Below are 27195 nucleotides of genomic sequence, written 5' to 3'. Positions count from 1 at the left end.
AAAAAATTTTAAAGATGTCTTACCTGCATGTATTGTTTCTATTTTATTAATAAATACAACCTGGAAAACTTGGTTTCAGCAGAATACATTTTATATTATTTGTTGTAATGTTGGATTAAACATATCTAATATCAAACATAAAGCTTAATTTTCATTGGAATAAATTGCATATCTAATAATTTAGAACATTGTACTTGGTGTTCATTTATGCATTAAAAGTTGAAAATAATTAATTTTGCATTTATTTTGTAAGAATATACTCTCATTATGTATTTGTTATAATGAATAATGAATTAAAAATTTTTTCAGATTACTATATGATGGATATGCAGTTTTTTAAGCAATGAAAACTTGTGAATAAGAATTTGCAAAACTCTGTTGATAATTTATAAATCTAAACATTCCATAATTGTTTATAAAATTATTATTTAAAACTTATCATGTTTACACTACAGAAATTGGCGTATCATGCTTGCGATAATAGAGATAAACACTGGTATAACACTATTCCCAAAAATGTTACCAAAATCAATATTAAAAGTTGTTGTGAAGATCTTATTCAAATGACCAAGGGGAAGAAAAGAGTAAAAGATACATCTACTAACTTATGCTCCACTGCCTCAAGATATGGGCATTTAGAGTGTTTGATATTTGCTCGTCAGATGCAATGTTATTGGGATAGTAGGACATGTTCTGTAGCAGCCAGAAATGGCTATCTTGAATGTTTAAAATACGCCCATGAAAATGGATGCACTTGGAACCAAAACACATGCTCTAATGCAGCGTATAGAGGACATATTCATTGTTTAAGATATGCACATGAAAACAATTGTCCATGGACTGTAAAAACAACAAACTGTGCTATAAAAAATGGTAATTTCGATTGCTTAATATATGCCCATGAAAATGGATGTCCATTGGATCAATGGGCAGGTTTAACAGCAGCTTCCAACGGACATGTAAACTGTTTGCAATATGCTCATGCTAATGGTTGCAATTGGGACTTTTTTATATGTGCTATGGCTGCAGATGGTGGACATTTAAAATGTTTAAAATATGCTCATGAAAGTGGTTGTTTATGGAATTTTTCGACCAGTTTCAACGCAGCAAGAAAAGGACATTTTCTCTGTTTGAAGTATGCTCTTGATAATGGATGTCCATGGAACTACCTTGTAACCTATGGTGCTGTACTCAGCGGAAAACTTAACTGCTTAAAATACGTTCTTGAAACAAGAGGTCCATGGAATGATCAATTATCCTTAATTGCTGCAAGAGAAGGACACCTTAACTGTTTAAAATACATTCATGAACGAGGATTGCCATGGAATGAAAGAGTTTGTGCAGCATCTTATGATAACAGACATTTAAATTGTTTAATATATGCTCGTAAAAATGGATGTAGTATGGATAAAGGTACACGCAAGCGTATTATCAAAGATAAACGATTAAAAAAAATAACAAAAATGATACTTTTATATCCAAAGAAATAAAATTACTCATTAGATAGTTTTACTGTTGTTGTAGTATTGTAGATAGCGGTCAATAAATGTATAATTATTGTTTCTTTCAATATTTTGAATTTCACTGAAATTATTTAATATTCATAACACTATAAGATACAATTAAGTATAATATTGTATAAATTTAATATTCTATCTCTACAAAATACTTATATAAAATGGAATATAGTTGATATTACACTATTATTTAACTGTATAACTTATATAAGTGTATGTATCAATCTATATTTTTTAAATATATTATGTATGTATATAGTACTATATTGTATACTCATGATATTATGTATTTTTAATATGGTTATGAAACTTGTTTGATAATGAATTAAATTAAGGTTTCTTTCTTATGTATTACTATACTCCTATTATAATATACCATTATCATATTGAATTGCGTTATTGATTGTTTAATTGAAACAAGATTAAAGTATTTAAAGTGTTATGTATATGAGTTAAGTACATTAAAAGGATGTTATATCTACACCTGTTGTCTCTGCCTTACTAACGAATAATACATCAAATTATAGATTTAGAATTTCAAATTTTGTATGTTCAGCTTAAATGCTATATTAAATGTATCCATTATCAAATATGTATTTTTGAAAATTCAATTATAATGAATAATTTTGAACGTATGACTTAAGCATTATTTATTATCTTAAGACAATTTTACTGTGAAATAAAACTTATTGTCAACAAACTTATGGACCAATAATTAATGTGTTTTTACATTGTTAAAGGTATTAAAAAGATTACTAAGCAATTTTTTAGATTCTATTTAAAATATTTTAACTAAGAAAAAAAATAAACTGACTAGAATTTAAATTTAATATAGGCTTACATTTTCAGGACGACTATTACCCTTTGATATTTTCCCAATTGGTATAGCACTTGTGTTAGTTGCCATATAGTGCTTTGGTACAACTTGTATAAGTTCTTTAAAAACGTGATGTTTTAGCTTTATATTTTATATACTGCTTCAATGACGATATCTGCTTTTGAAAAAGATTGATATAATAATAAACTAGTCAAATCTGATACGTTTCTATGCTGTATTAATAATGTAACAAAATATGTAAAATAGAAAATAATACAAAATGTATTTAAAAAATATAGATATAAAGAATAGTAAGTAGGTACAGTTTAGATAATTTATATTTATTTGAAAGTTTTTTAATATTTTAAGCTCTGAATCAAAATATACAAAGTATGCAAAAGTAGTTAACTTTATAATGCTAATAATTAAGAATATAATCAATGATACTATAATATATTGGATATCAAAAAAATAACTTAGTTGGAACTTGTATCTCTATGACGTGTTTACATAATAAAACTTGCAGGCCGCTATTCTAAAGATGATATTGTATACTATGTCATTCTCTTAAAGGACATAATAACACTTAAATAATTTTTTTTGAATTTTTAGTTTGTTGATGTATTATTGTAGTCAGCACAATTAAAAACGTTTTGGTAAAAATCGTAGTTCATAGATATTAAAATTATATTTAATTTATTTTCGTAGTCGACTATCCAGTTTTGTTCTTTAATATTATAAATCTATGATTTGGACAAAATATCTAATATAGTGATAAGCAGATAAACAGATAAGTGATAATGATAATAACGGATTCTTAATTTAAATAAACACCGACCACTCAAATACAATATACATAAGATATATCTTATTTATCTCAGTGAGAGTGTGAGTCAAATATTAAAAATAAAGTATAAACTAAGTATAAAACAAATATTTTTTAAGTTTCTAGAAAGAGTACATACTTCAAAAAGAAACTCATCGCCATTCGCCATTCAAAATTGTAAACATCGTATGATCACAGTGTGAAATGAGAATTGTAAGTTGCCGTGAAGTGGAGGTAAATAAAACTATGGTGAGAATATTTCAAAGTGTATTATTATTATTTTAACAGTTCCTGGTAAGGATTTTCTATCGTCGTCGTTACCTGCCTGTACCATGAAAAGAAATATTATTTCAAGACCTGTACTACATTGCTGATACAATATTAACATACGCGGACGCAGGTTTTATCTCAATTCACTGTGTTTGAATTGATAATTATTATTATTCTGTATTTTAAGGCATAATATTTTTAATACCTCCATGTATTGTTTTTATTATAGGATATCGGAACACGTAGCAATATTGTGGTGTACTCAGGACATCCAAAAAATAACAACAGCACATACAGAAAGTCCAAGATATTATAGCCGTAACAGCGCAATATATTATACTGTCAAATAAGGAAACATTTTGAAATGCAAGTAATGATTTAAAACAATTCAAACGATCAATTCATACAAAGGTTCGGTTAGCTATACTACCTCCTACGTATTGTGTTGATATAAGTTTTCAAAAAATTGAAAATCCTTATAATTAACAAAATTATATGTAAGCATACTGATCTGCTTTTCATTTTGCTAATAAAAAACTCAGTTTTCTTCTCACCCATTTGAAAAGTTTGTCATTAGACTAGGATGTAAATGGATAGTAAATATAATATTACTTTTTTAATTGAATGATTGTATGTGAATTTTTAAAATTGAAGAATTTTATTTTGATTTTAAATTGTCTGTAAATATACTGAACTAATTGTTATTTTGATAATAAAAACTCTGTTTTCTTCTCTCACACATTTGAAAAATTTGCCATTAGACTAAGATATAAATGGAGAGTAAACATAATGTTACTTATCAAATTGTATGATTGTATGTGAATTTTTAAAATTGAAGAATTTTATTTTGATTTTAAATTGTCTGTAAATATACTGAACTTATTGTTATTTTGTTAATAAATAATTCAGTTTTCATCTCACACATTTGAAAAGTTTGTCATTAGACTAGGATGTAAATGGATAGTAAATATAATATTACTTTTTTAATTGAATGATTGTATGTGAATTTTTAAAATTGAAGAATTTTATTTTGATTTTAAATTGTCTGTAAATATACTGAACTTATTGTTATTTTGTTAATAAATAATTCAGTTTTCATCTCACACATTTGAAAAGTTTGTCATTAGACTAGGATGTAAATGGATAGTAAATATAATATTACTTTTTTAATTGAATGATTGTATGTGAATTTTTAAAATTGAAGAATTTTATTTTGATTTTAAATTGTCTGTGAATATACTGAACTTATTGTTATTTTGTTAATAAATAATTCAGTTTTCATCTCACACATTTGAAAATTTTGCCATTAGACAAGGATATAAATGGAGAGTAAATATAATATTACTTTTTTAATTGAATGATTGTATGTGATTTTTAAAATTGAATAATTTTATTTTGATTTTAAATTGTCTGTAATATACTGAACTTATTGTTATTTTGTTAATAAATAATTCAGTCTTCATCTCACACATTTGAAAAGTTTGTCATTAGACTAGGATGTAAATGGATAGTAAATATAATATTACTTTTTTAATTGAATGATTGTATGTGAATTTTTAAAATTGAAGAATTTTATTTTGATTTTAAATTGTCTGTAAATATACTGAACTTATTGTTATTTTGTTAATAAATAATTCAGTTTTCATCTCACACATTGAAAATTTTGCCATTAGACTAAGATATAAATGGAGAGTAAACATAATGTTACTTATCAATTGTATGATTGTATGTGAATTTTTAAAATTGAATAATTTTATTTTGATTTTAAATTGTCTGTAATTATACTGAACTAATTGTTATTTTGATAATAAAAAACTCTGTTTTCTCCTCACACATTTGAAAAATTTGCCATTAGACTAAGATATAATAGAGAGTAAACATAATGTTACTTATCAAATTGTATGATTGTATGTGAATTTTTAAAATTGAATAATTTTATTTTGATTTAAATTTGTCTGTAAATATACTGAACTTATTGTTATTTTGTTAATAAATAATTCAGTTTTCATCTCACACATTTGAAAAGTTTGTCATTAGACTAGGATGTAAATGGATAGTAAATATAATATTACTTTTTTAATTGAATGATTGTATGTGAATTTTTAAAATTGAATAATTTTATTTTGATTTAAATTTGTCTGTAAATATACTGAACTTATTGTTATTTTAATAATAAATAATTCAGTTTTCATCTCACACATTTGAAAATTTTGCCATTAGACAAGGATATAAATGGAGAGTAAATATAAGATTACTTTTTTAATTGAATGATTGTATGTGAATTTTTAAAATTGAATAATTTTATTTTGATTTTAAATTGTCTGTAAATATACTGAACTTATTGTTATTTTGTTAATAAATAATTCAGTCTTCATCTCACACATTTGAAAAGTTTGTCATTAGACTAGGATGTAAATGGATAGTAAATATAATATTACTTTTTTAATTGAATGATTGTATGTGAATTTTTAAAATTGAAGAATTTTATTTTGATTTTAAATTGTCTGTAAATATACTGAACTAATTGTTATTTTGATAATAAAAAACTCTGTTTTCTTCTCACACATTTGAAAAATTTGCCATTAGACTAAGATATAAATAGAGAGTAAACATAATGTTACTTATCAAATTGTATGATTGTATGTGAATTTTTAAAATTGAATAATTTTATTTTGATTAAATTTGTCTGTAATATACTGAACTTATTGTTATTTTGTTAATAAATAATTCAGTTTTCATCTCACACATTTGAAAAGTTTGTCATTAGACTAGGATGTAATGGATAGTAAATATAATATTACTTTTTTAATTGAATGATTGTATGTGAATTTTTAAAATTGAAGAATTTTATTTTGATTTTAAATTGTCTGTAAATATACTGAACTTATTGTTATTTTGTTAATAAATAATTCAGTTTTCATCTCACACATTTGAAAATTTTGCCATTAGACAAGGATATAAATGGAGAGTAAATATAATATTACTTTTTTAATTGAATGATTGTATGTGAATTTTTAAAATTGAATAATTTTATTTTGATTTTAAATTGTCTGTAAATATACTGAACTTATTGTTATTTTGTTAATAAATAATTCAGTCTTCATCTCACACATTTGAAAAGTTTGTCATTAGACTAGGATGTAAATGGATAGTAAATATAATATTACTTTTTTAATTGAATGATTGTATGTGAATTTTTAAAATTGAAGAATTTTATTTTGATTTTAAATTGTCTGTAAATATACTGAACTTATTGTTATTTTGTTAATAAATAATTCAGTTTTCATCTCACACATTTGAAAATTTTGCCATTAGACTAGGATATAAATAGAGAGTAAACATAATGTTACTTATCAAATTGTATGATTGTATGTGAATTTTTAAAATTGAATAATTTTATTTTGATTTAAATTTGTCTGTAATTATACTGAACTAATTGTTATTTTGATAATAAAAAACTCTGTTTTCTTCTCACACATTTGAAAAATTTGCCATTAGACTAAGATATAAATAGAGAGTAAACATAATGTTACTTATCAAATTGTATGATTGTATGTGAATTTTTAAAATTGAATAATTTTATTTTGATTTAAATTTGTCTGTAAATATACTGAACTTATTGTTATTTTGTTAATAAATAATTCAGTTTTCATCTCACACATTTGAAAAGTTTGTCATTAGACTAGGATGTAAATGGATAGTAAATATAATATTACTTTTTTAATTGAATGATTGTATGTGAATTTTTAAAATTGAAGAATTTTATTTTGATTTTAAATTGTCTGTAAATATACTGAACTTATTGTTATTTTGTTAATAAATAATTCAGTTTTCATCTCACACATTTGAAAATTTTGCCATTAGACTAAGATATAAATGGAGAGTAAACATAATATTACTTATTAAATTGAATGATTGTATGTGAATTTTTAAAATTGAAGAATTTTATTTTGATTTTAAATTGTCTGTAAATATACTGAACTAATTGTTATTTTGCTAATAAAAATTGTTTGGCATTGTTAATATAAATTAGTTTATACAATAACCAATCTCAAATTAAAATTAATTAGGAGTTTAATAAAAAAAAAAAGCAATTTCGTGTATCATAAATTTTGTTTATTTTAAACACATGTGTGTGTATAACCCATAATAAATAATACTAATATTATAGTAAATATCTGTGGTATAACCATAGAACAATACGTAATGAATAATGATTAAATAATATTACAATTTTTACATTATTATTCAAATTCAAATCCTTACAATATTTGGCGGTATTTTAATAACCCAACACTACATTAAATTCCTAACCTCAAAAACGTCTAATCATCAGCGCTTTTTGAAAATGTGGTGGAAATTTTTAAATGTTTTCGCCCAAATAAGCGGATCATTGTCAGTGGTCTGACGGGTGGAGTAGTGCTATTAACCCTATTATCACCATTCACCAGTCGAAAATTAACACTAAAATCGCAAACATATTAATTAAATTAAATATTTATAATTCAATATTCATAACTTAATCCTGAATTTGTTACATTTTACGATACGTTAGATTATTATATGCATTGATGATAGAAACGTACTCATTCTATTGCTGGCTATTTACAGATTATATGAATAATATTTATATTATCTATGGTTACCAACTTCCTATTTATTATTCGTATCGTATTTGATAGTGCGTTTTTTGTTTACAATTTAGCGTACATTCAGTCCATAGACAAGTATACAAGATTAGGTTAAGATTCAGTCTCTACGCTCTTTCTCAATCTTTCATTTTCTGGATTCGAGATTAATTTTTGTCATACTAGGTTTTAAAGTTTAGACGACTTACTAAACACTATGGCTAATAGATCTCGAGGACGTAACAACAATGGCAGGTTTCACTACATCAATTCACGTGAGTCTATTGTACAAATCGACGTTTATTTTTTAGGACTTAGGTGGGGGTGAAGTACACAAAAAACTACGACCTAATAAGGATTGGGATGAATTAATATTTACCACTAAAGTACTTAATGTTTTCATTCATACACGATATTGTAATACACCGTTTGGCACTTCTTTAATGCCTTTATAATATAAAGATATACCTATTTAATATTACTTTCTACTGTATCTTTTAATTTTAAAATCCTCAAGTTCCAGCAATTTCTAAATAAATTCTATATACACCTATGGTCAGATTTTCTTTGCAGTATATTCGTTGGTAGATACATTTTAAATACCTATCACAATTATTTGCATTGTGCATATCCTATCAATTTTTTTGTTATATCTATGTTTCTCGTCTACTCGAATAAAACGTCGATCTGGATTTTTACTTGAGTTGATACTAACTTATTTGACTATATTAAATTATACAGGTCTCTACAGGTACTTTGTGATATGTGTGTTCGTTACTTTATTAAATTACTATAGTCACTTGGTATCTTTTATTATTTTTAAATATTGGTAAAAATATAATCATTTTGTGTAATAATAACTTGCTTGAACAATTACAGAATATTTATAATTTCAACCATTTGAAAAACTATTAGACGAAAAAAAAAATCATAGTTGGTAATACCACTGGTACCTATCAGTAAAATGTCTTGGTATTTAACAGATTGTTATATAGTTACCTACTATTTAAGGAAAATAATCCATAAAAAATAAAAATAGTTTAGGTATTTATAATTAAACCAAGTGTAAATTATATTGTTATGTTTGATGGTAGGGAATTGTACAAAAGAATACACAATAATATTATGATTATTATTTTTACGTAAATTTAGTATATTTTACCGCTATGGCTAGAGACCTGGACACCGGATATTTAATGCATATTTATTACGTACTCGGATACGTTATGCGCATGCGCAGGGACCAAATTTCACTTTTTTAGGTTTAGGTTTAACACTTAAATCACATTTCACATGAAACCACGTTAAACAACCATCACACAATATCAATGTTTTCAAACCAATATCTTTTTGACATGTTGGACAAATCCATGTAACTTTCTTCCGCTTTATATAAATGATTTTTAACAATCATTTACAAATTCCAACTGTTAAAAAACATTTGATCATATCTATGATCTCTAGCCTCAGCGATATTTTACAGTTACACTGTTAGTAATAGGTATAGTGAGATATCATATAAAGGTAATTTTTATACAAATCAATAGGTATTAAATTGGAACTTGATTGGTGCATATTTTTATACTAAAACTTAAAAACCACAAAATAGAAATACCCATTTCTTAATATTTGTATTTCAAACTATGATCTAATGAGCATTGTTTTGTGAAACATTGAAATTGCTCTTTAATAAAAAATACACTGCACTTGTCGGAGAAAAATTCTAGTACAATATTTAATGTGAAATCGCAGTTCTAATTTAAGCAATTTATCTAAGAAATTTAACTTATCAATGAAAAAACTAAAAACATTCTTATTCATAAAAAATAAAAACCAATAAAGTAAAGTCCAAATTCATTTAAAAATTCAAACCAATCGTATATAGTTCCAAACAAAATTAATTTATCTGATTTCCTTTAATCTATTACTGATAATATTATATTTTTAAATTATAGGCAGTGAACGGAATAATGAACACGATGATCGAACTTCAAGACCAAGCAATAGAGAAGGTGGTGGATACTCAGATCACCATGGTTATAACAAAAAAGTGACATTCAAAGCAAACAACCGTAGAGGCAATCAATTTCGTAAAAGTTGGGATAGTAAAACTGATCTGGTTCGTGATCAATTAGATAGTGAATTTTCTAATCGGAATGGACCATCTAGAAATAATACTGGTCGACGGTAAATAATTTATATATTTTAGTTAAATAATAAAATAAAATACTATATCTACAAATGTGAATATGAAATTATTTAATAGGTCATTTCCTGAAAGAAATAAACGTGGTGGTCACGGTAACAACAGAAACATGTCATGGACTTTAAAAGAAAGCAGTACAGGATGGTATTCAATATTTGTAAGTTTTTTTTTCATATATCAATCTCATATATTTAAATTATTATATTCTTATTTTAAGGTGCCAAATGTTGAAAATAGCGATGAAGTTTTAAAAATAATACAAACTTATATCACACCTGTTGTATTTTATCCATATAATGTATGTTATTTCTATGCTATTTGTATATTTATTGAATAGATTAAAATAATTAATGTTTATTTTACAGAAACAATACTTTGATAATGCATTAAGATTTCTTGTTGATGATTATAAGGTTGCTAAAGCATTACAAAACACTAGCTATAAGATAACACAAAAAGATGATCGAAAAGTAAATTGATATGATTCAATTGTAGAGTTTTAAAAATGTTTTATTAAGAAAAATGGTCCTATATCATTCACACCAGTGTCCAATGAAGTGAGAGAAAAAATGATAGAAGCAATGGCGACCCGCTACAATCCTAGTACCAAGAGTTTAGATTTGTCGCAATTTTATGCTTGTCCATGTATGTAAAACATTATTTTATATTAATTTATTAATAGTTACAAAAGAATAAGGAAAACATGTTAAATTTTAATTTTTGTTATAGTATTTACCGACAACCAACTGTTTGTACCATTAAATCGACCAACAGTTCTTTTAGCAGCACTGAAAATAGTTGCTCAACACACCAAACATAATTTGTATGGCTTAAGTCTTGAAAATAATCACATTTATTTAGGCGAAGGTCTTGTATGGATACGTAGATTTTTTCCTGAACTTAAAGTGTTGAATTTGGCTGGGAACAAAGTATATGTTCAAAATTTACACTTTTATTAAAAAAAATACGATAAAAAATTTTTTTTCAGTTTTCTGATTTAAAAGAACTGAGGTGTCTTTCTGGTTATACTATTGAAGTGCTGAAATTATCAAGAAATCCTGTTCAAGATACAGAAGACAAAGAGCATTACAAAATGTATGTATACTTTTTAATATTTTAGTTTTAATACCACTTAATATTTATTAATATTATATATGTTTTAGGGATATACAACAACTTTTTCCTTGTCTAATTAAGTTGGTAAGTTTCATTTATTTAATCTTTTTCCATTTGTACGCTCTAACGTTCGCGAGGAACCTCAAGACTGATGTTTTTATAGTACAAGTTACTAGTATTATGATTATTATTGGTGTTTTGTAAGGTAAGGTGTCTAAAGTAAGTACATCTTACCTGGTTAGAATTTAAAATTTAAAGAGATTCGGAATGATAAACATAATTTTAAATTTTATTTTGTTACAAAAGAAATTAAAAAATATTGCACATAACACAAATTTAAAAAAAACCTAAATGGATAATAATTATTTGATTGTTGTTTGATTAAACGTAAACCTTATACTTATTTTCAACATATTTATAGTATCATGTTTTTCTAACTACGTGTAATAGTAGTTGTGTTGAAGAACAACGAAAATGTTTGATATTTTATTTATGCATTTAATTATACAAATTAATTTGAGAACTTAACATCTGTTCAATGAAAGGTTTAGCTTAAAGAAAAAATAATATTATAACTGAATAGTATTTAATATATATATATATATATATTTGCCCTTTAAAAAATATAATCCAAAATAACTTATGCTTCATATTTGTAATAAAAGAAATATTTTGAATCATATTTTATTATTAGCAACAGTAAATTTAGTATTTAATAACAAAAGAAAAAAAAATTGATAAACTATCTTCAAAAATAATTTAAAATTCTCTTTGTATTTATTAAGTTAAGTTGATGTTTAGGATGTAAGGAAATGCTATGTAATTGTTTTCAGGATAACACAGAACTGCCAACTCGGTACAATACAATTGGATCAAAGCTTAAAATACCAATTAACTTGAGTAATTGTTACCCGATACCAGAAGGCCATAATCCTGAACTACCAAATCCTGTGATGAGTTTAGTTGAATCTTTTCTCTCTCAATACTATGAACGTTATGATAATCAAGTGTCTAGACAAATGGTTTCAGAAGCTTACCATGAAAATTCCACGTTTACATTATCCAGCAATTTTCTATTGAAAAAGTTGGTATAGTATTTATTAAGAATATTTAATAAACAAAATTCTATTAAATAGTTTTATAATTTTAATTGTGTTTAATTTTAGTACCAAAGGTAGTTTATCACAATATCTACCTAAAAGTAGAAATTTTTTAAAAAATGACAGAAACCAACAAGAAAGAGGTCGTTATTTACATAAAGGCAAAGAAAATATAGTTAACTTTCTCGAAAATTTACCTAAATCCAAGCATGATCTTGGCTCATTCATAGTTGATGTTCCATTGGCAAATGTGGGTATCTTGTTATTTAAATTATTTTTTATAGTAATATAAGTATTATAATATTCTAATGTATAATATTTTTATCATTGTTTTTTTCTAGGCCGCAATGATTCAGATTGTACTGAATGGTGTATTTGCTGAAGACTTTAAAGAAACCAACCATAGGCATGTATACCGATCATTCTGTAGAACATTCTGTATAGTACCTGTTGGAAGTGGTTGGAGTATTATTAGCGATATGTTTTTTGTAACACTAGTCACCGATGAGTTATTATTAGTAAGTGAATTTGTATTTATATGAATTTGAAAGTATATGCTATAATACAAACATTATACATTTCAGGAGTCTTCAAAACGATTCCATGTTTTTAAACCAAAACCAATTTCATCAAAAAGAAATAATTCTCATGGTAACAATAACCAAAATGTAACAATGTTTATGGAGGATACAGATGAAATGACTGGCATGGAATCATCGTCATCTTCATCCAGTCAGCAGCAACCTACACCCAGCTACCCACCACCATATTATCAGCAATCCACATTTTCATCGTATCAGCCTTCATCAATGATTGCACCTATGAATCCACAGCAGCCATCACCCTATCAAGGGGGCATGCCGATATCTACTCCGCAGACCCAACAAATGGCACCTGCTGCTACTGTAAATTTCCAACCAGACTCACAACAGCAGCCAACTACCTCATTTAATATGTTTAACACAATATCACCTTCAACTCCTGCCTCCTTCCCTGTAAATCAATTATCTAATGAAGCACCTGTAAATTTGACCAGCAATGTTAATGCAAATCCTGATAAGATGTCTATGGTTAAGAGTTTTTCAAATAAGTCTGGAATGAATAATGAATGGGCTAAAAAGTAAGTTAAAAAGTTGATGTATTGTTATTTGTTAGTCGTGGTTTGGGAAATTTCTTTATCTGTTATTTTACATTTTGATAACAGTATAATATAAAATTTACCTAGAATTTTTTTTTTTTAAGTTGTTTAGGCCTGTAAGATTCTTATTTTATTTTCTATTTGTTAAATTATTTTTATCAGGTGTTTAGAAGAAAATGGATGGGATTATGCTAAAGCTGCTGCATGTTTTTCAAAACTGAAAGCCAATATTCCCCCTGCTGCTTTCATACATTAATAAACATAGTTTGATGTAAATGAGTCTTACAATTTATTTCGGTTTATTTTTCCGTATTGTCAACAATTTTAATGAAATGAAAAAAAAATGTATACTTACTATTTTGCGGAACAACCAAAACCATATTTTTTTATCTTAATAATGTTTTTAGTCTTTTTATTTAAATATTTTTTTAAGATTCTTGGTCTATACACACAATAATAATGAAGAAAACTGTGTATGATACGATAAAAAAAGCTGATAAAAACAAAAAAATGCCAAATTAAAAAACAAATAATTTAAAAAAATAAATTTAAATTTGTTGTTTTGAACCATTTACATAATTTTATGCCACGTAGGCGATGAGATAGGTATTAATACGTGGACACACATAGCAGTTAAATAGTACAAATAGTATAAATTATTTGGAGACATTGTATTTCTTATGAATCAAGAACTTAATTAAAAAATCTAAAAAGTAATTTTAATTTTAAATTGATGGTTTTGATTGTTTAATCGTAAATAGTATTTTAAAGGAAAAAAACCAAATAATAAAAATGTAAATAATAATGGTACTTTGTAATTCATACTACCTATCTTATATTTATTTTATTTAGGTAATTCTTTTTAAATGAGTAAATGCTTCTGTAATATTAAACAAGTTTAAAATTATTGTATTGTAAATGTTTATGAAACCAATGTTATTTGTATCCAATGTAATTGGTTGAGATCAATAATGTAACAATTTTTTTTTTTTTAATAATATTAAATATAGATATAACACTTTAAATACATTAGTCAAGTATTTTATTTATTGTTGTTATTCTTACTTGTAATTATCAATTAATAATTATAATAAAATTATTTTTTTTGGAAAACTGTTTTATTACAAAATATCTTCATGTATTTATAAAAAAAAAATATTTATACTTAGTTATAATAACGTTATATAAAACCATTGATCACCATTGTCGTTTAAATATAATTTAGCATGAATGATGTATTTTTTTTTTAAATATAAATTATTATAATTTTGTACAATTTTATATTTTACTTGCTTTTTTAGAGTTGTTCTGCTGTATTCTGTATAGTTGGTTTTGACTTTTTAAGTTTAGGTATTGCTGTTTACCTCGTAAATAAAAAATTCAAACAATTTCTAGTTAAGTGATGCTGCAGCAATAAACCACAAGGAAAAATCAAATTGTTTTTAACGATAAAAAAATAACTTTTTAGGAAAATCGATCATGCGTCATATAGTTGTTACCTTATAATTATAAGATGTCTAGGTTTTAATCGTTATTTGTTTTTATTTTACAGGAAAGCTTAACTCGGGTTACATTGAATTTTCGAATAAATTTTAAATTACGTTTGAAAAATTAATTTCAAAACAGGTACTTGAAAATTTGTTTTTTTTTACGGATAGGTACATACGCAAAGTTCATTTATTACAACTATTTAAATTAGACTTTAAAATTCAAATCCAATCTGACTTGCATTAAGTCTCTGTGCTCTATATTTCAAACGGATTGAAACACTTTCCAATAATTTCCACGGATCCATTATTCATTTTCAAGGCGTATGTGTTATTTACAGTAAGGCAAGTTTTCGCGCTAAAATCGCGTCGACTTCGACACAATTAAATAACTTAAAAACGTGTATTTACATTTATTTCTAAAAATTATTATTACTATTTATTAGTACCCCGAGTGACCGCTTAGGTATGTATTTATTGTAATAGGTACGCAGTCAATCGATTTGATCGCGACACGTGATCGTGTGAATTCCAACTAAAACTAATATAAGGTAAGCGTTGTTAGCCTTATTAAGCTTTCTACACTCGGATTTTCAAAAATTTCCTTTTTCTAAGTCGAGAATAAATCGAATGTTTTGGTTTTACTAAACCAACGAGTGACAGCCGACGGGAGTACGGTTTGCAATATTCCCGTATCAGCAGACAGCCACCGGTTTCGGTATAAAGGTTACGCGGATAATATTGTCCGGGGCGAAATTAAAAACCATCAGAACTCAGAAGGACGGCAGTGCGGTCTAAATTCGAGAGCGGTTTTATTCGTCAATTTAATGACGATGTGATGCTAATAACGACGACGTTGATGATAAATTACTGTGCGAAAAATTATTCGGACGAGGTCAAGATGAGATAAACATGACCCACCGCGGCTGAAAGGTCGCCCTAAAGGATTTAATGGTCGCGCGGTAGGTGGGCGGTGGCCACACACGAAGTAAAGTTAGGGGAGGGACGGTAGAAAAAAAAGAGACGTTTAATAATTATTGTATCGGTCGAACCACGGATGCGCAAAGGCCGACCGGAAGAACGTTTGCATCGGGGGATTATCGCGGTCGTCCGGTCCGTTGTTTGCATCCCGTCGTATGGTCGGTACGGTTAACCGCCAACAAGCAAGGCTTGGTGGGCGTATCTATAAATAATTCGGTCCCGGGACGGCGGATGATCATAATCCTTTGCCGGGAGTATGTGTGGCGATGTTATTACAAAAAGGATATTGTAGGCTTTGGAGGTGGACTACTGGCAAGTGTGTGCGGTAATATAATAGGTAATATTATTATATATTATTTATAATATTATTGATATTATATCATACATTTAATCAGACGTGATTATATTATTTTGGTTGTTGGACAAAGACTTGCGAAAATCAGAACATGATAATAATTAATAAAAAAAAAAAAGCGGGCAAGTGGGTACTGTTCTGCTGTACATTAGGGGGTGGGTTGATCTCGGACTAAGGTAGGTTAAATTTGAATGCAATGATAGGTATATCATTGTATACGAAAAACGATTCTGAACGAAGATGATTAATCAGCCTAGGATATAATTTCCAGTGGTTGGTGAAAAAAGTGGTTTATGTTTAAGGCCTGAATACACCAAAATTTAAGTTCTTTTATAACTATTGTAAGCTAAACTTATGAAAAATCTTGTATTAAATGTTCTACTCTTAGCTACCTATACAAACATTTTTATGAATTATACCTACAAAATAATTTGCAAGTATTCATAATTTTGACGAATTTTCGTCAAAATATGAACTTCAAATGCTATTGTGTATTCTTATAATTTTTTTATCACTATAAGAATAACATATGAGGAACTTTGTATAAAATTTTCAAGTATTTTGATAGGGCCAAAAAAATTTTATCGACCCTTCAAAAAAAATTTTTCAGAAAAATTGAAAATTTCAGTTGTCTATAAATAGCTCAAAAAAACTCAAAATATTTTGAAAATTAAATCAAGTAAATAAGACGCCAATCTAAATAACTGGTAACATTTTCAAGTATCTACGACTTATACTTTTTAAATTATAACAAATATCAAAAATCATTTGAGGCTAAACCGTTATTTAACGCGGTTTTGTAAAAATTTAAATTTCAAACACTCATAAAAATTTTTTGTCTGAATCCGGTAGAGTTTTTTTTACAGATATTTGAAGAAAACTTTATGGATTTGTTGTACCAAATTTTCAAAACTTAGTTATAAAAGAAAAAAATTTTATGATTTTTCAACTTTAAAATTACTTGCAAATTTTAGCGTTTTCGACAGATTTCGTAAACATTTGAACTAAAAACGCTTATAAAAAAAAATTGTGACTAACGATTTTTAATTTTTTTAAGCTACATTAAAAACAACTCATAAGGAACCTTGTATTACATTTTTAAAACTTTTTGGTCATCCAACAATTTTTTATCGACACTTTAAAAAAAAATTCTCAAAAAAATCGAAAATTTCAGTGGTCTATAAATAACTCAAAAAAAGTCAAAATTTTTTGAAAATTTAAATATAAACGGATACTACTGACATTAACATTTGGTGAAAATTTCAAGTATTTTCAGTGATTAATTTTTGAATTACAACCATAAAAAAAAATCGATTTGGTCGAAAACTGGTTTTGCGTAAAAATTGCCGTTTTTCAGTCATTTTTTTTTTGTTTTTCTCGATTTTTTTGAAAACTGTTGGAAAATGTTAACTTTTTACCTGTATAATACACCAAGGATATTCACTTTTACATCGGAAACCACCCCCATAGTTTGAAATTGGAGCATTATTTCGACTAGTTATGCTGTACACAGACACAAAAAAAAAAAAAAACACACATCATTGTAATAGTATATTGTGTGGCAAGGGCGGGAAGTGAGCCATTTCAGTCGCGGGCGTTGTGTGCGGCACGAGCCGTAGGCAAGTGCCGCATTTCGCCCAAGACTGAAATGGCCTTCCCGCGCGAGCCACACATACTATTTTTTGTCACGCCCCTGCGTTTATGAAAAAGGTTATGCAGGGATCTATGCAACAATTATAGACTATTACTAACGCATCGTTCGACGCACTTATATAGGAACAGTGCAAATTAAATATGTTTAAATGTTTATGCGTCATGCAAGGAGGTTACTATACATTTAAGATGTAACCAAAAGTTTATGTTTTGTAAGAACCGTGGTAGGTGTATATTTTAGTTTCTGGTTGTGCAGGGGATACCTACGCGCCCGGCGGCCGGCACTTTTGGGGATTTCCACTTTACCGCCCGCTGGACGGAAAAAGGACGCTTTCGAACGCTTCAACCATGGTCGAAAACCAAACTTTCGGTGCAGGCGTGACAAAAAATCAATACATTCATCACTTCGTTCAAAATCTAAAATCTTTGAGATACGAAAGCGGTACTATTTGTACATATTTAATTAATTTAGAAAAATTAATAATACTTTCAAATATTATATTAAATAATATATTAGGTAGGTACAAATTATAAAATGTATTATCATTTGTACACTGAGTAAATAACTCTAGTTCCCCAGTACATGTATAATTACTAATTCGGTGAAATCTCAGCTTTATTGATTAATAAAAATTAATTTTCTGAAAACCTTAATCGTTTTCAATTTGAAAATGGTACTGCATTTGGTTTTAACCAAGGCCGGACTTATGTAGTCTAAATATTTTATTAATAAATGTAATATTATAATTACATCGAAAATGTATTTTTGTCACGCCTGCACCGAAAGTTTGGTTTTCGACCACGGTTGAAGCGTTCGAAAGCGTCCTTTTTCCGTCCAGCGGGCGGTAAAGTGGAAATCCCCAAAAGTGCCGGGCGGAAAAGAGGAAATCCCCAAAAGTGCCGGGCGGAAAAGAAGAAATCCCCAAAAGTGCCGGCCGACGGGCTCGTAGGTATCCCCTGCACAACCAGAAATTAATATGTACACCTACCACGGTTCTTACAAAACATAAACTTTTGGTTACATCTTAAATGTATAGTAACCTCCTTGCATGACGCATAAACATTTAAACATATTTAATTTGCATTGTTCCTATATAAGTGCGTCGAACGATGCGTTAGTAATAGTCTATAATTGTTGCATAGATCCCTGCAAAACCTTTTTCATGAACGCAGGGGCGTGACAAAAAATAGTATGTGTGGCTCGCGCGGGAAGGCCATTTCAGTCTTGGGCGAAATGCGGCACTTGCCTACGGCTCGTGCCGCACACAACGCCCGCGACTGAAATGGTTCACTTCCCGCCCTTGCCACACAATATACTATTTACATCCAAAGGAAAGTTGATAATTTGAGAGATTAAATAATTGATAAATTAATAAAATAAAAATACTATAATACTTAATACTTATTGTTATTGTTATTTAATATTTTACTTACTGAGCATACAATATTTCCTAATTTATACACTATATTACTTTGTTTTTTAATTGAATCAACTAGAAAATGTTGTACACAAATAACATCATTTGTGTCTAAGTGTTTAATATTTAGAGCATCCAACCTTTTTTTTTCAAATGTGGATGTTTCGGTGTTACAAATACCGACGGGTTTTTTTTTTTTGTTACAGCCAAACCAGCAAATTTTGTTTGGCATTGTTATACAATAACCAATCTCAAATTAAAATTAATTAGGAGTTTAATAAAAAAAAAAAGCAATTTCATGTATCATAAATTTTGTTTATTTTAAACACATGTGTGTGTATAACCCATAATCAATAATACTAATATTATAGTAAATATCAGTGGCGGTATAACCATAGAACAATACGTAATGAATAATGAATAATGATTAAATAATAATACAATTTTTACATTATTATTCAAATTCAAATCTTTACAATATTTGGCGGTATTTTAATAACCCAACACTAAATTAAATTCCTAACCTCGAAAACGTCTAATCATCAGCGCTTTTTGAAAATGTGGTGGAAATTTAAAATGTTTTCGCCCAAATAAGCGGAACATTGTCAGTGGGATGACGGGGGGGGGGAGTATTGCGATTAGCCTCTTTATCACCATTCGCGATTCACCAATCACCAGTCGAAAGTTAACGCTAAAATCGCACACATATTAATTAAATTAAATATTTATTATTCAATATTCATAACTTAATCCTGGATTTGTATTACGTTTAACGATACCTTAGATTATTATATACATTAATGATAGAAACGTACTCATCCTATAACCCATACGGACATGCATTATTGTCGTGGCGAGTCTCTCAAATACTATTTACTACAATAGTTCCATACCATTTTTAAGAAAGGTGTGTACAATGTTTTTTATTTATTCATTAGTTATACGAAAATGCTCAAATGATTTGGTTTTCAATGTCTTGTTTATTAACTGATTCTCACCTTGTTAGGACTACTAAATTACTGTTTTTCAGAAATTTTTATAATAGTTGAATAATTTGTCTCAACCAACTGATTGAAACCTTAAACTGGTAATATACATACTATCAGTTGCTATGTGCTTTAACTATTTGTTTTATGTAGTATTAATTAAACTATGACATAGGTTTGAATACAAAAAATACAACAGCTGTAAATGCTTGTACATCTGTTCATTTACTTGAGTTCAATTTTCATTTTATGAGTATAATCGATTGTTAGCATTATCAACCAAAATCTAATGTTATTGTGTAATAAAAACATATTCTACATAGGATGCACAGGAAGTTAATTTATTCTAAATGAACAAATAAATATAATTCAAAATCAATTATGCAATAACCTTATCAATGCAATTCACATAAGCAATACAGTATGTGAGCAAGCGACCAAAGATAATTTACACTTAACATTTTGTACTATTAGAATATACCGACTTGTCTAGCTTGACGACGACCCAGACCTAGTTTTAGGTAGAACAATGTATTGTTTGTCAATATGCCTTATTTTTTAAATAATCATAAAATTTATTCAGGCGGTCATCTATTGATTTAACATTGTTCAAGTCTAAACTTTAACAGTTTTTCAACATCTACAGGATTCAAATACATCAAGCCTCTTTAATAATTTCTGATTCATTTTTTAATACCAGCAGCAAGCACATTGTCAAGTCAGAATTTGGGCCAATTTTGTTAATGATAACCATCTACTCTAATTCCAAGCTATTGTAATACATATATAAGCATTTCTTCAATCTTTTCAAAAATCTATAAAAATTTTATTTGATTTGAATTCATTACATAGCTTATTTATTGATTGAACATATTTTTTATTTGTCAATAAACAAAACATTTTAGGAACATGATGCCATAATTAGTTAGGTACCATAAAAATAATATGAAAAGATGACAGCAAAATAAATATGACAAATAAATAAAAGTGTATATATTTTATAAAATACAAAATATAAATAAATAAGTGTAAATACTATTTAAATTATTTCCAAGATTATTTCTATAACGTTTTTTTTAAAAAATTAACATAAGTGTAAAAAGGGAACAAAATGTTTCTAGAAAAATGTAATTAATTCTAAAAAAATAAAAATTTTAAAAGATGTCTTACCTGCATGTATTGTTTCTATTTTATTAATAAATACAACCTAGAAAACTTGGGTTCAGCAGAATACATTTTATATTATTAGTTGTAATGTTGGATTAAACTTATATATTATCAAACATAAAGCTTAATTTTCATTGGAATACATTGCATATCTAATAATATAGAACATTGTACTTGGTGTTCATTTATGCATTAAAAGTTGAAAATAATTAATTTTGCATTTATTTTGTAAGAATATACTCTCATTATGTATTTGTTATAATGAATAATGAATTAAAAATTTTTTCAGATTACTATATGATGGATATGCAGTTTTTTAAGCAATGAAAACTTGTGAATAAGAATTTGCAAAACTCTGTTGATAATTTATAAATCTAAACATTCCATAATTGTTTATAAAATTATTATTTAAAACTTATCATGTTTACACTACAGAAATTGGCGTATCATGCTTGCGATAATAGAGATAAACACTGGTATAACACTATTCCCAAAAATGTTACCAAAATCAATATTAAAAGTTGTTGTGAAGATATTATTCAAATAACCAAGGGGAAGAAAAGAGTAAAAGATACATCTACTACATTATGCTCCACTGCCTCAAGATATGGGCATTTAGAGTGTTTGATATTTGCTCGTCAGATGCAATGTTCTTGGGATAGTAGGACATGTTCTGCAGCAGCCAGAAATGGCTATCTAGAATGTTTAAAATACGCCCATGAAAATGGATGCACTTGGAACCAAAACACATGCTCTAATGCAGCGTATAGAGGACATATACATTGTTTAAGATATGCACATGAAAACAATTGTCCGTGGACTGTAAGTACAACAGACTGTGCTATAAGAAGTGGTAATATAGAATGTTTAATATATGCCCATGAAAATGGATGTCCATTGGATCAATGGGCAGGTTTAACAGCAGCTTCCAACGGACATGTAAACTGTTTGCAATATGCTCATGCTAATGGTTGCAATTGGAGCATTTTTATATGTGCTGCGGCTGCAGATGGTGGACATTTAAAATGTTTAAAATATGCTCATGAAAGTGGTTGTTTATGGGATTTTTCGACCAGTTTCAACGCAGCAAGAAAAGGACATTTTCTCTGTTTGAAGTATGCTCTTGATAATGGATGTCCATGGAGCAACCTTGTAACCTATGGTGCTGTACTCAGCGGAAAACTTAACTGCTTAAGATACGCTCTTGCAACAAGAGGTCCATGGAATGATAAATTATCCTTACTTGCTGCAAGCGAAGGACACCTTAACTGTTTAAAATACATTCATGAACAAGGATTGCCTTGGAATGATAGAGTTTGTGCAGTATCTTATGATAAAAGACATTTAAATTGTTTAATATATGCTCGTAAAAATGGATGTAGTATGGATAAAGGTACACGCAAGCGTATTATCAAAGATAAACGATTAAAAAAAATAACAAAAATGATACTTTTATATCCAAAGAAATGAATTACTCATTAGATAGTATTACTGATATTGTAGTATTGTAGATAGCGGTCAATAAATGTATAATTATTGTTTCTTTCAATATTTTGAATTTCACTGAAATTATTTAATATTCATAACACTATAAGATACAATTAAGTATAATATTGTATAAATTTAATATTCTATCTCTACAAAATACTTATATAAAATGGAATATAGTTGATATTACACTATTATTTAACTGTATAACTTATATAAGTGTATGTATCAATCTATATTTTTTTAAATATATTATGTATGTATATAGTACTATATTGTATACTCATGATATTATGTATTTTTAATATGGTTATGAAACTTGTTTGATAATGAATTAAATTAAGGTTTCTTTCTTATGTATTACTATACTCCTATTATAATATACCATTATCATATTGAATTGCGTTATTGATTGTTTAATTGAAACAAGATTAAAGTATTTAAAGTGTTATGTATATGAGTTAAGTACATTAAAAGGATGTTATATCTACACCTGTTGTCTCTGCCTTACTAACGAATAATACATCAAATTATAGATTTAGAATTTCAAATTTTGTATGTTCAGCTTAAATGCTATATTAAATGTATCCATTATCAAATATGTATTTTTGAAAATTCAATTATAATGAATAATTTTGAACGTATGACTTAAGCATTATTTATTATCTTAAGACAATTTTACTGTGAAATAAAACTTATTGTCAACAAACTTATGGACCAATAATTAATGTGTTTTTACATTGTTAAAGGTATTAAAAAGATTACTAAGCAATTTTTTAGATTCTATTTAAAATATTTTAACTAAGAAAAAAAATAAACTGACTAGAATTTAAATTTAATATAGGCTTACATTTTCAGGACGACTATTACCCTTTGATATTTTCCCAATTGGTATAGCACTTGTGTTAGTTGCCATATAGTGCTTTGGTACAACTTGTATAAGTTCTTTAAAAACGTGATGTTTTAGCTTTATATTTTTATATACTGCTTCAATGACGATATCTGCTTTTGAAAAAGATTGATATAATAATAAACTAGTCAAATCTGATACGTTTCTATGCTGTATTAATAATGTAACAAAATATGTAAAATAGAAAATAATACAAAATGTATTTAAAAAATATAGATATAAAGAATAGTAAGTAGGTACAGTTTAGATAATTTATATTTATTTGAAAGTTTTTTAATATTTTAAGCTCTGAATCAAAATATACAAAGTATGCAAAAGTAGTTAACTTTATAATGCTAATAATTAAGAATATAATCAATGATACTATAATATATTGGATATCAAAAAAATAACTTAGTTGGAACTTGTATCTCTATGACGTGTTTACATAATAAAACTTGCAGGCCGCTATTCTAAAGATGATATTGTATACTATGTCATTCTCTTAAAGGACATAATAACACTTAAATAATTTTTTTTGAATTTTTAGTTTGTTGATGTATTATTGTAGTCAGCACAATTAAAAACGTTTTGGTAAAAATCGTAGTTCATAGATATTAAAAATTATATTTAATTTATTTTCGTAGTCGACTATCCAGTTTTGTTCTTTGATATTATAAATCTATGATTTGGACAAAATATCTAATATAGTGATAAGCAGATAAACAGATAAGTGATAATGATAATAACGGATTCTTAATTTAAATAAACACCGACCACTCAAATACAATATACATAAGATATATCTTATTTATCTCAGTGAGAGTGTGAGTCAAATATTAAAAATAAAGTATAAACTAAGTATAAAACAAATATTTTTTAAGTTTCTAGAGAGAGTACATACTTCAAAAAGAAACTCATCGCCATTCGCCATTCAAAATTGTAAACATCGTATGATCACAGTGTGAAATGAGAAGAGTAAGTTGCCGTGAAGTGGAGGTAAATAAAAGTATGGTGAGAATATTTCAAAGTGTATTATTATTATTTTAACAGTTCCTGGTAAGGATTTTCTATCGTCGTCGTTACCTGCCTGTACCATGAAAAAAAATATTATTTCAAGACCTGTACTACATTGCTGATACAATATTAACATACGCGGACGCAGGTTTTATCTCAATTCACTGTGTTTGAATTGATAATTATTATTATTCTGTATTTTAAGGCATAATATTTTTAATACCTCCATGTATTGTTTTTATTATAGGGTATCGGAACACGTAGCAATATTGTGGTGTACTCAGGACATCCAAAAAATAACAACAGCACATACAGAGAGTCCAAGATATTATAGCCGTAACAGCGCAATATATTATACTGTCAAATAAGGAAACATTTTGTAATGCAAGTAATGATTTAAAACAATTCAAACAATCAATTCATACAAAGGTTAGGTTAGCTATACTACCTCCTACGTATTGTGTTGATATAAGTTTTCAAAAAATTGAAAATCCTTATAATTAACAAAATTATATGTAAGCATACTGATCTGCTTTTCATTTTGCTAATAAAAAACTCAGTTTTCACCTCACACATTTGAAAAGTTTTTCATTAGACTAAGATATAAATGGAGAGTAAACATAATGTTACTTATCAAATTGTATGATTGTATGTGATTTTTAAAAAATTTAAACACATTTTATAATTTAAGATTGTCTGTAAATATACTGAACTAATATTTATTTTGCTAATAAAAAAATCGGTTTTCATCTCACACATTTGAAAATTTTGCCATTAGACTTAGATATAAATGGAGAAAAAATATAATATTACTTATTAAATAATATGATTATATGTGATTTTTAAATAATTTAAAAACATTTTAAAATTTAAGATTGTCTGTAAATATACTGAACTAATATTTATTTTGCTAATAAAAAACTCAGTTTTCATCTCACACATTTGAAAATTTTGCCATTAGACTAAGATATAAATGGAGAGTAAACATAATATTACTTATTAAATAATATGTTTATATGTGATTTTTAAAAAATTTAAAAACATTTTATAATTTAAGATTGTCTGTAAATATACTGAACTTATTGTTATTTTGCTAATAAAAAACTCAGTTTTCATCTCACACATTTAAAAAATTGTCATTAGACTAAGATATAAATGGAGAGTAAACATAATGTTACTTATCAAATTGTATGATTGTATGTGAATTTTTAAAATTGAATAATTTTATTTTGGTTTAAAATTGTCTGTAAATATACCGAACTAATTGTTATTTTGTAAATAAATAATTCAGTTTTCATCTCACACATTTGAAAAATCTGCCATTAGACTAAGATATAAATGTAGAGTAAACATAATATTACTTATTAGTTTTTAAATGGTATGATTGTATGTGAATTTTTAAAATTGAATAATTTTATTTTGATTTTAAAATTGTCTGTAAATATACTGAACTAATTGTTATTTTGCTAATAAATAATTCAGTTTTCATCTCACACATTTGAAAATTTTGCCATTAGACTAAGATATAAATGGAGAGTAAACATAATGTTACTTATCAATTGTATGATTGTATGTGATTTTTAAAAAATTTAAACACATTTTATAATTAAGATTGTCTGTAAATATACTGAACTAATATTTATTTTGCTAATAAAAAAATCAGTTTTCATCTCACACATTTGAAAATTTTGCCATTAGACCAAGATATAAATGGAGAGTAAACATAATGTTACTTATCAAATTGTATGATTGTATGTGATTTTTAAAAAATTTAAACACATTTTATAATTTAAGATTGTCTGTAAATATACTGTACTTATTGTTATTTTGTTAATAAATAATTCAGTTTTCATCTCACACATTTGAAAAATTTGCCATTAGACTAAGATATAAATGGAGAGTAAACATAATGTTACTTATCAAATTGTATGATTGTATGTGAATTTTTAAAATTGAATAATTTTATTTTGGTTTAAAATTGTCTGTAAATATACGAACTAATTGTTATTTTGTAATAAATAATTCAGTTTTCATCTCACACATTTGAAAAATCTGCCATTAGACTAAGATATAAATGTAGAGTAAACATAATATTACTTATTAGTTTTTAAATGGTATGATTGTATGTGAATTTTT

The 27195-nt window shown here is 26.7% G+C and overlaps 3 protein-coding genes across 4 annotated transcripts in view; all 3 read left to right on the top strand.

Annotated features, from left to right (window-relative positions):
- The window catches only part of LOC126552410 (uncharacterized), a 3148-nt gene extending 1492 nt beyond the window's left edge, over positions 1–1656 (top strand). Inside the window, exon 2 of the mRNA XM_050207112.1 lies at positions 456–1656. Within this exon, the coding sequence (XP_050063069.1) occupies positions 456–1490 (1035 nt within the window). The 3' untranslated portion in view covers positions 1491–1656. The remainder of the gene's footprint in view (positions 1–455) is intronic.
- LOC126552180 (uncharacterized) overlaps positions 1–23297 on the top strand; it is a 26803-nt gene extending 3506 nt beyond the window's left edge. Inside the window, exons 1-2 of one of the 2 annotated variants that reach the window (XM_050206844.1) lie at positions 20002–20419; positions 21955–23297. In XM_050206844.1, the coding sequence (XP_050062801.1) occupies positions 22086–23135 (1050 nt within the window). In that variant the 5' untranslated portion in view covers positions 20002–20419; positions 21955–22085 and the 3' untranslated portion in view covers positions 23136–23297. Of the gene's footprint in view, positions 1–20001; positions 20420–21954 lie in introns of those variants that run through there. The other variant, XM_050206845.1, reaches the window with a different exon arrangement.
- Positions 8087–14559, top strand: LOC114119168 (nuclear RNA export factor 1-like). The gene is given in 13 exon segments (XM_050206843.1): positions 8087–8333; positions 10014–10245; positions 10325–10421; positions 10482–10562; positions 10630–10909; positions 10994–11193; positions 11253–11359; positions 11428–11464; positions 12214–12464; positions 12547–12730; positions 12822–12998; positions 13065–13600; positions 13781–14559. Coding segments are annotated over 13 exon segments (2334 nt in total). The 5' UTR covers positions 8087–8275; the 3' UTR covers positions 13875–14559.
- Positions 23298–27195: the final 3898 nt, after the last annotated feature.

Source organism: Aphis gossypii, chromosome X (genome assembly GCF_020184175.1).
Source record: "Aphis gossypii isolate Hap1 chromosome X, ASM2018417v2, whole genome shotgun sequence".
Taxonomy (NCBI): Eukaryota; Metazoa; Arthropoda; class Insecta; order Hemiptera; family Aphididae; genus Aphis; species Aphis gossypii.
Note: the sequence above shows the minus strand (reverse complement) of the source record. Positions and strands in the feature narration are given on the sequence as shown.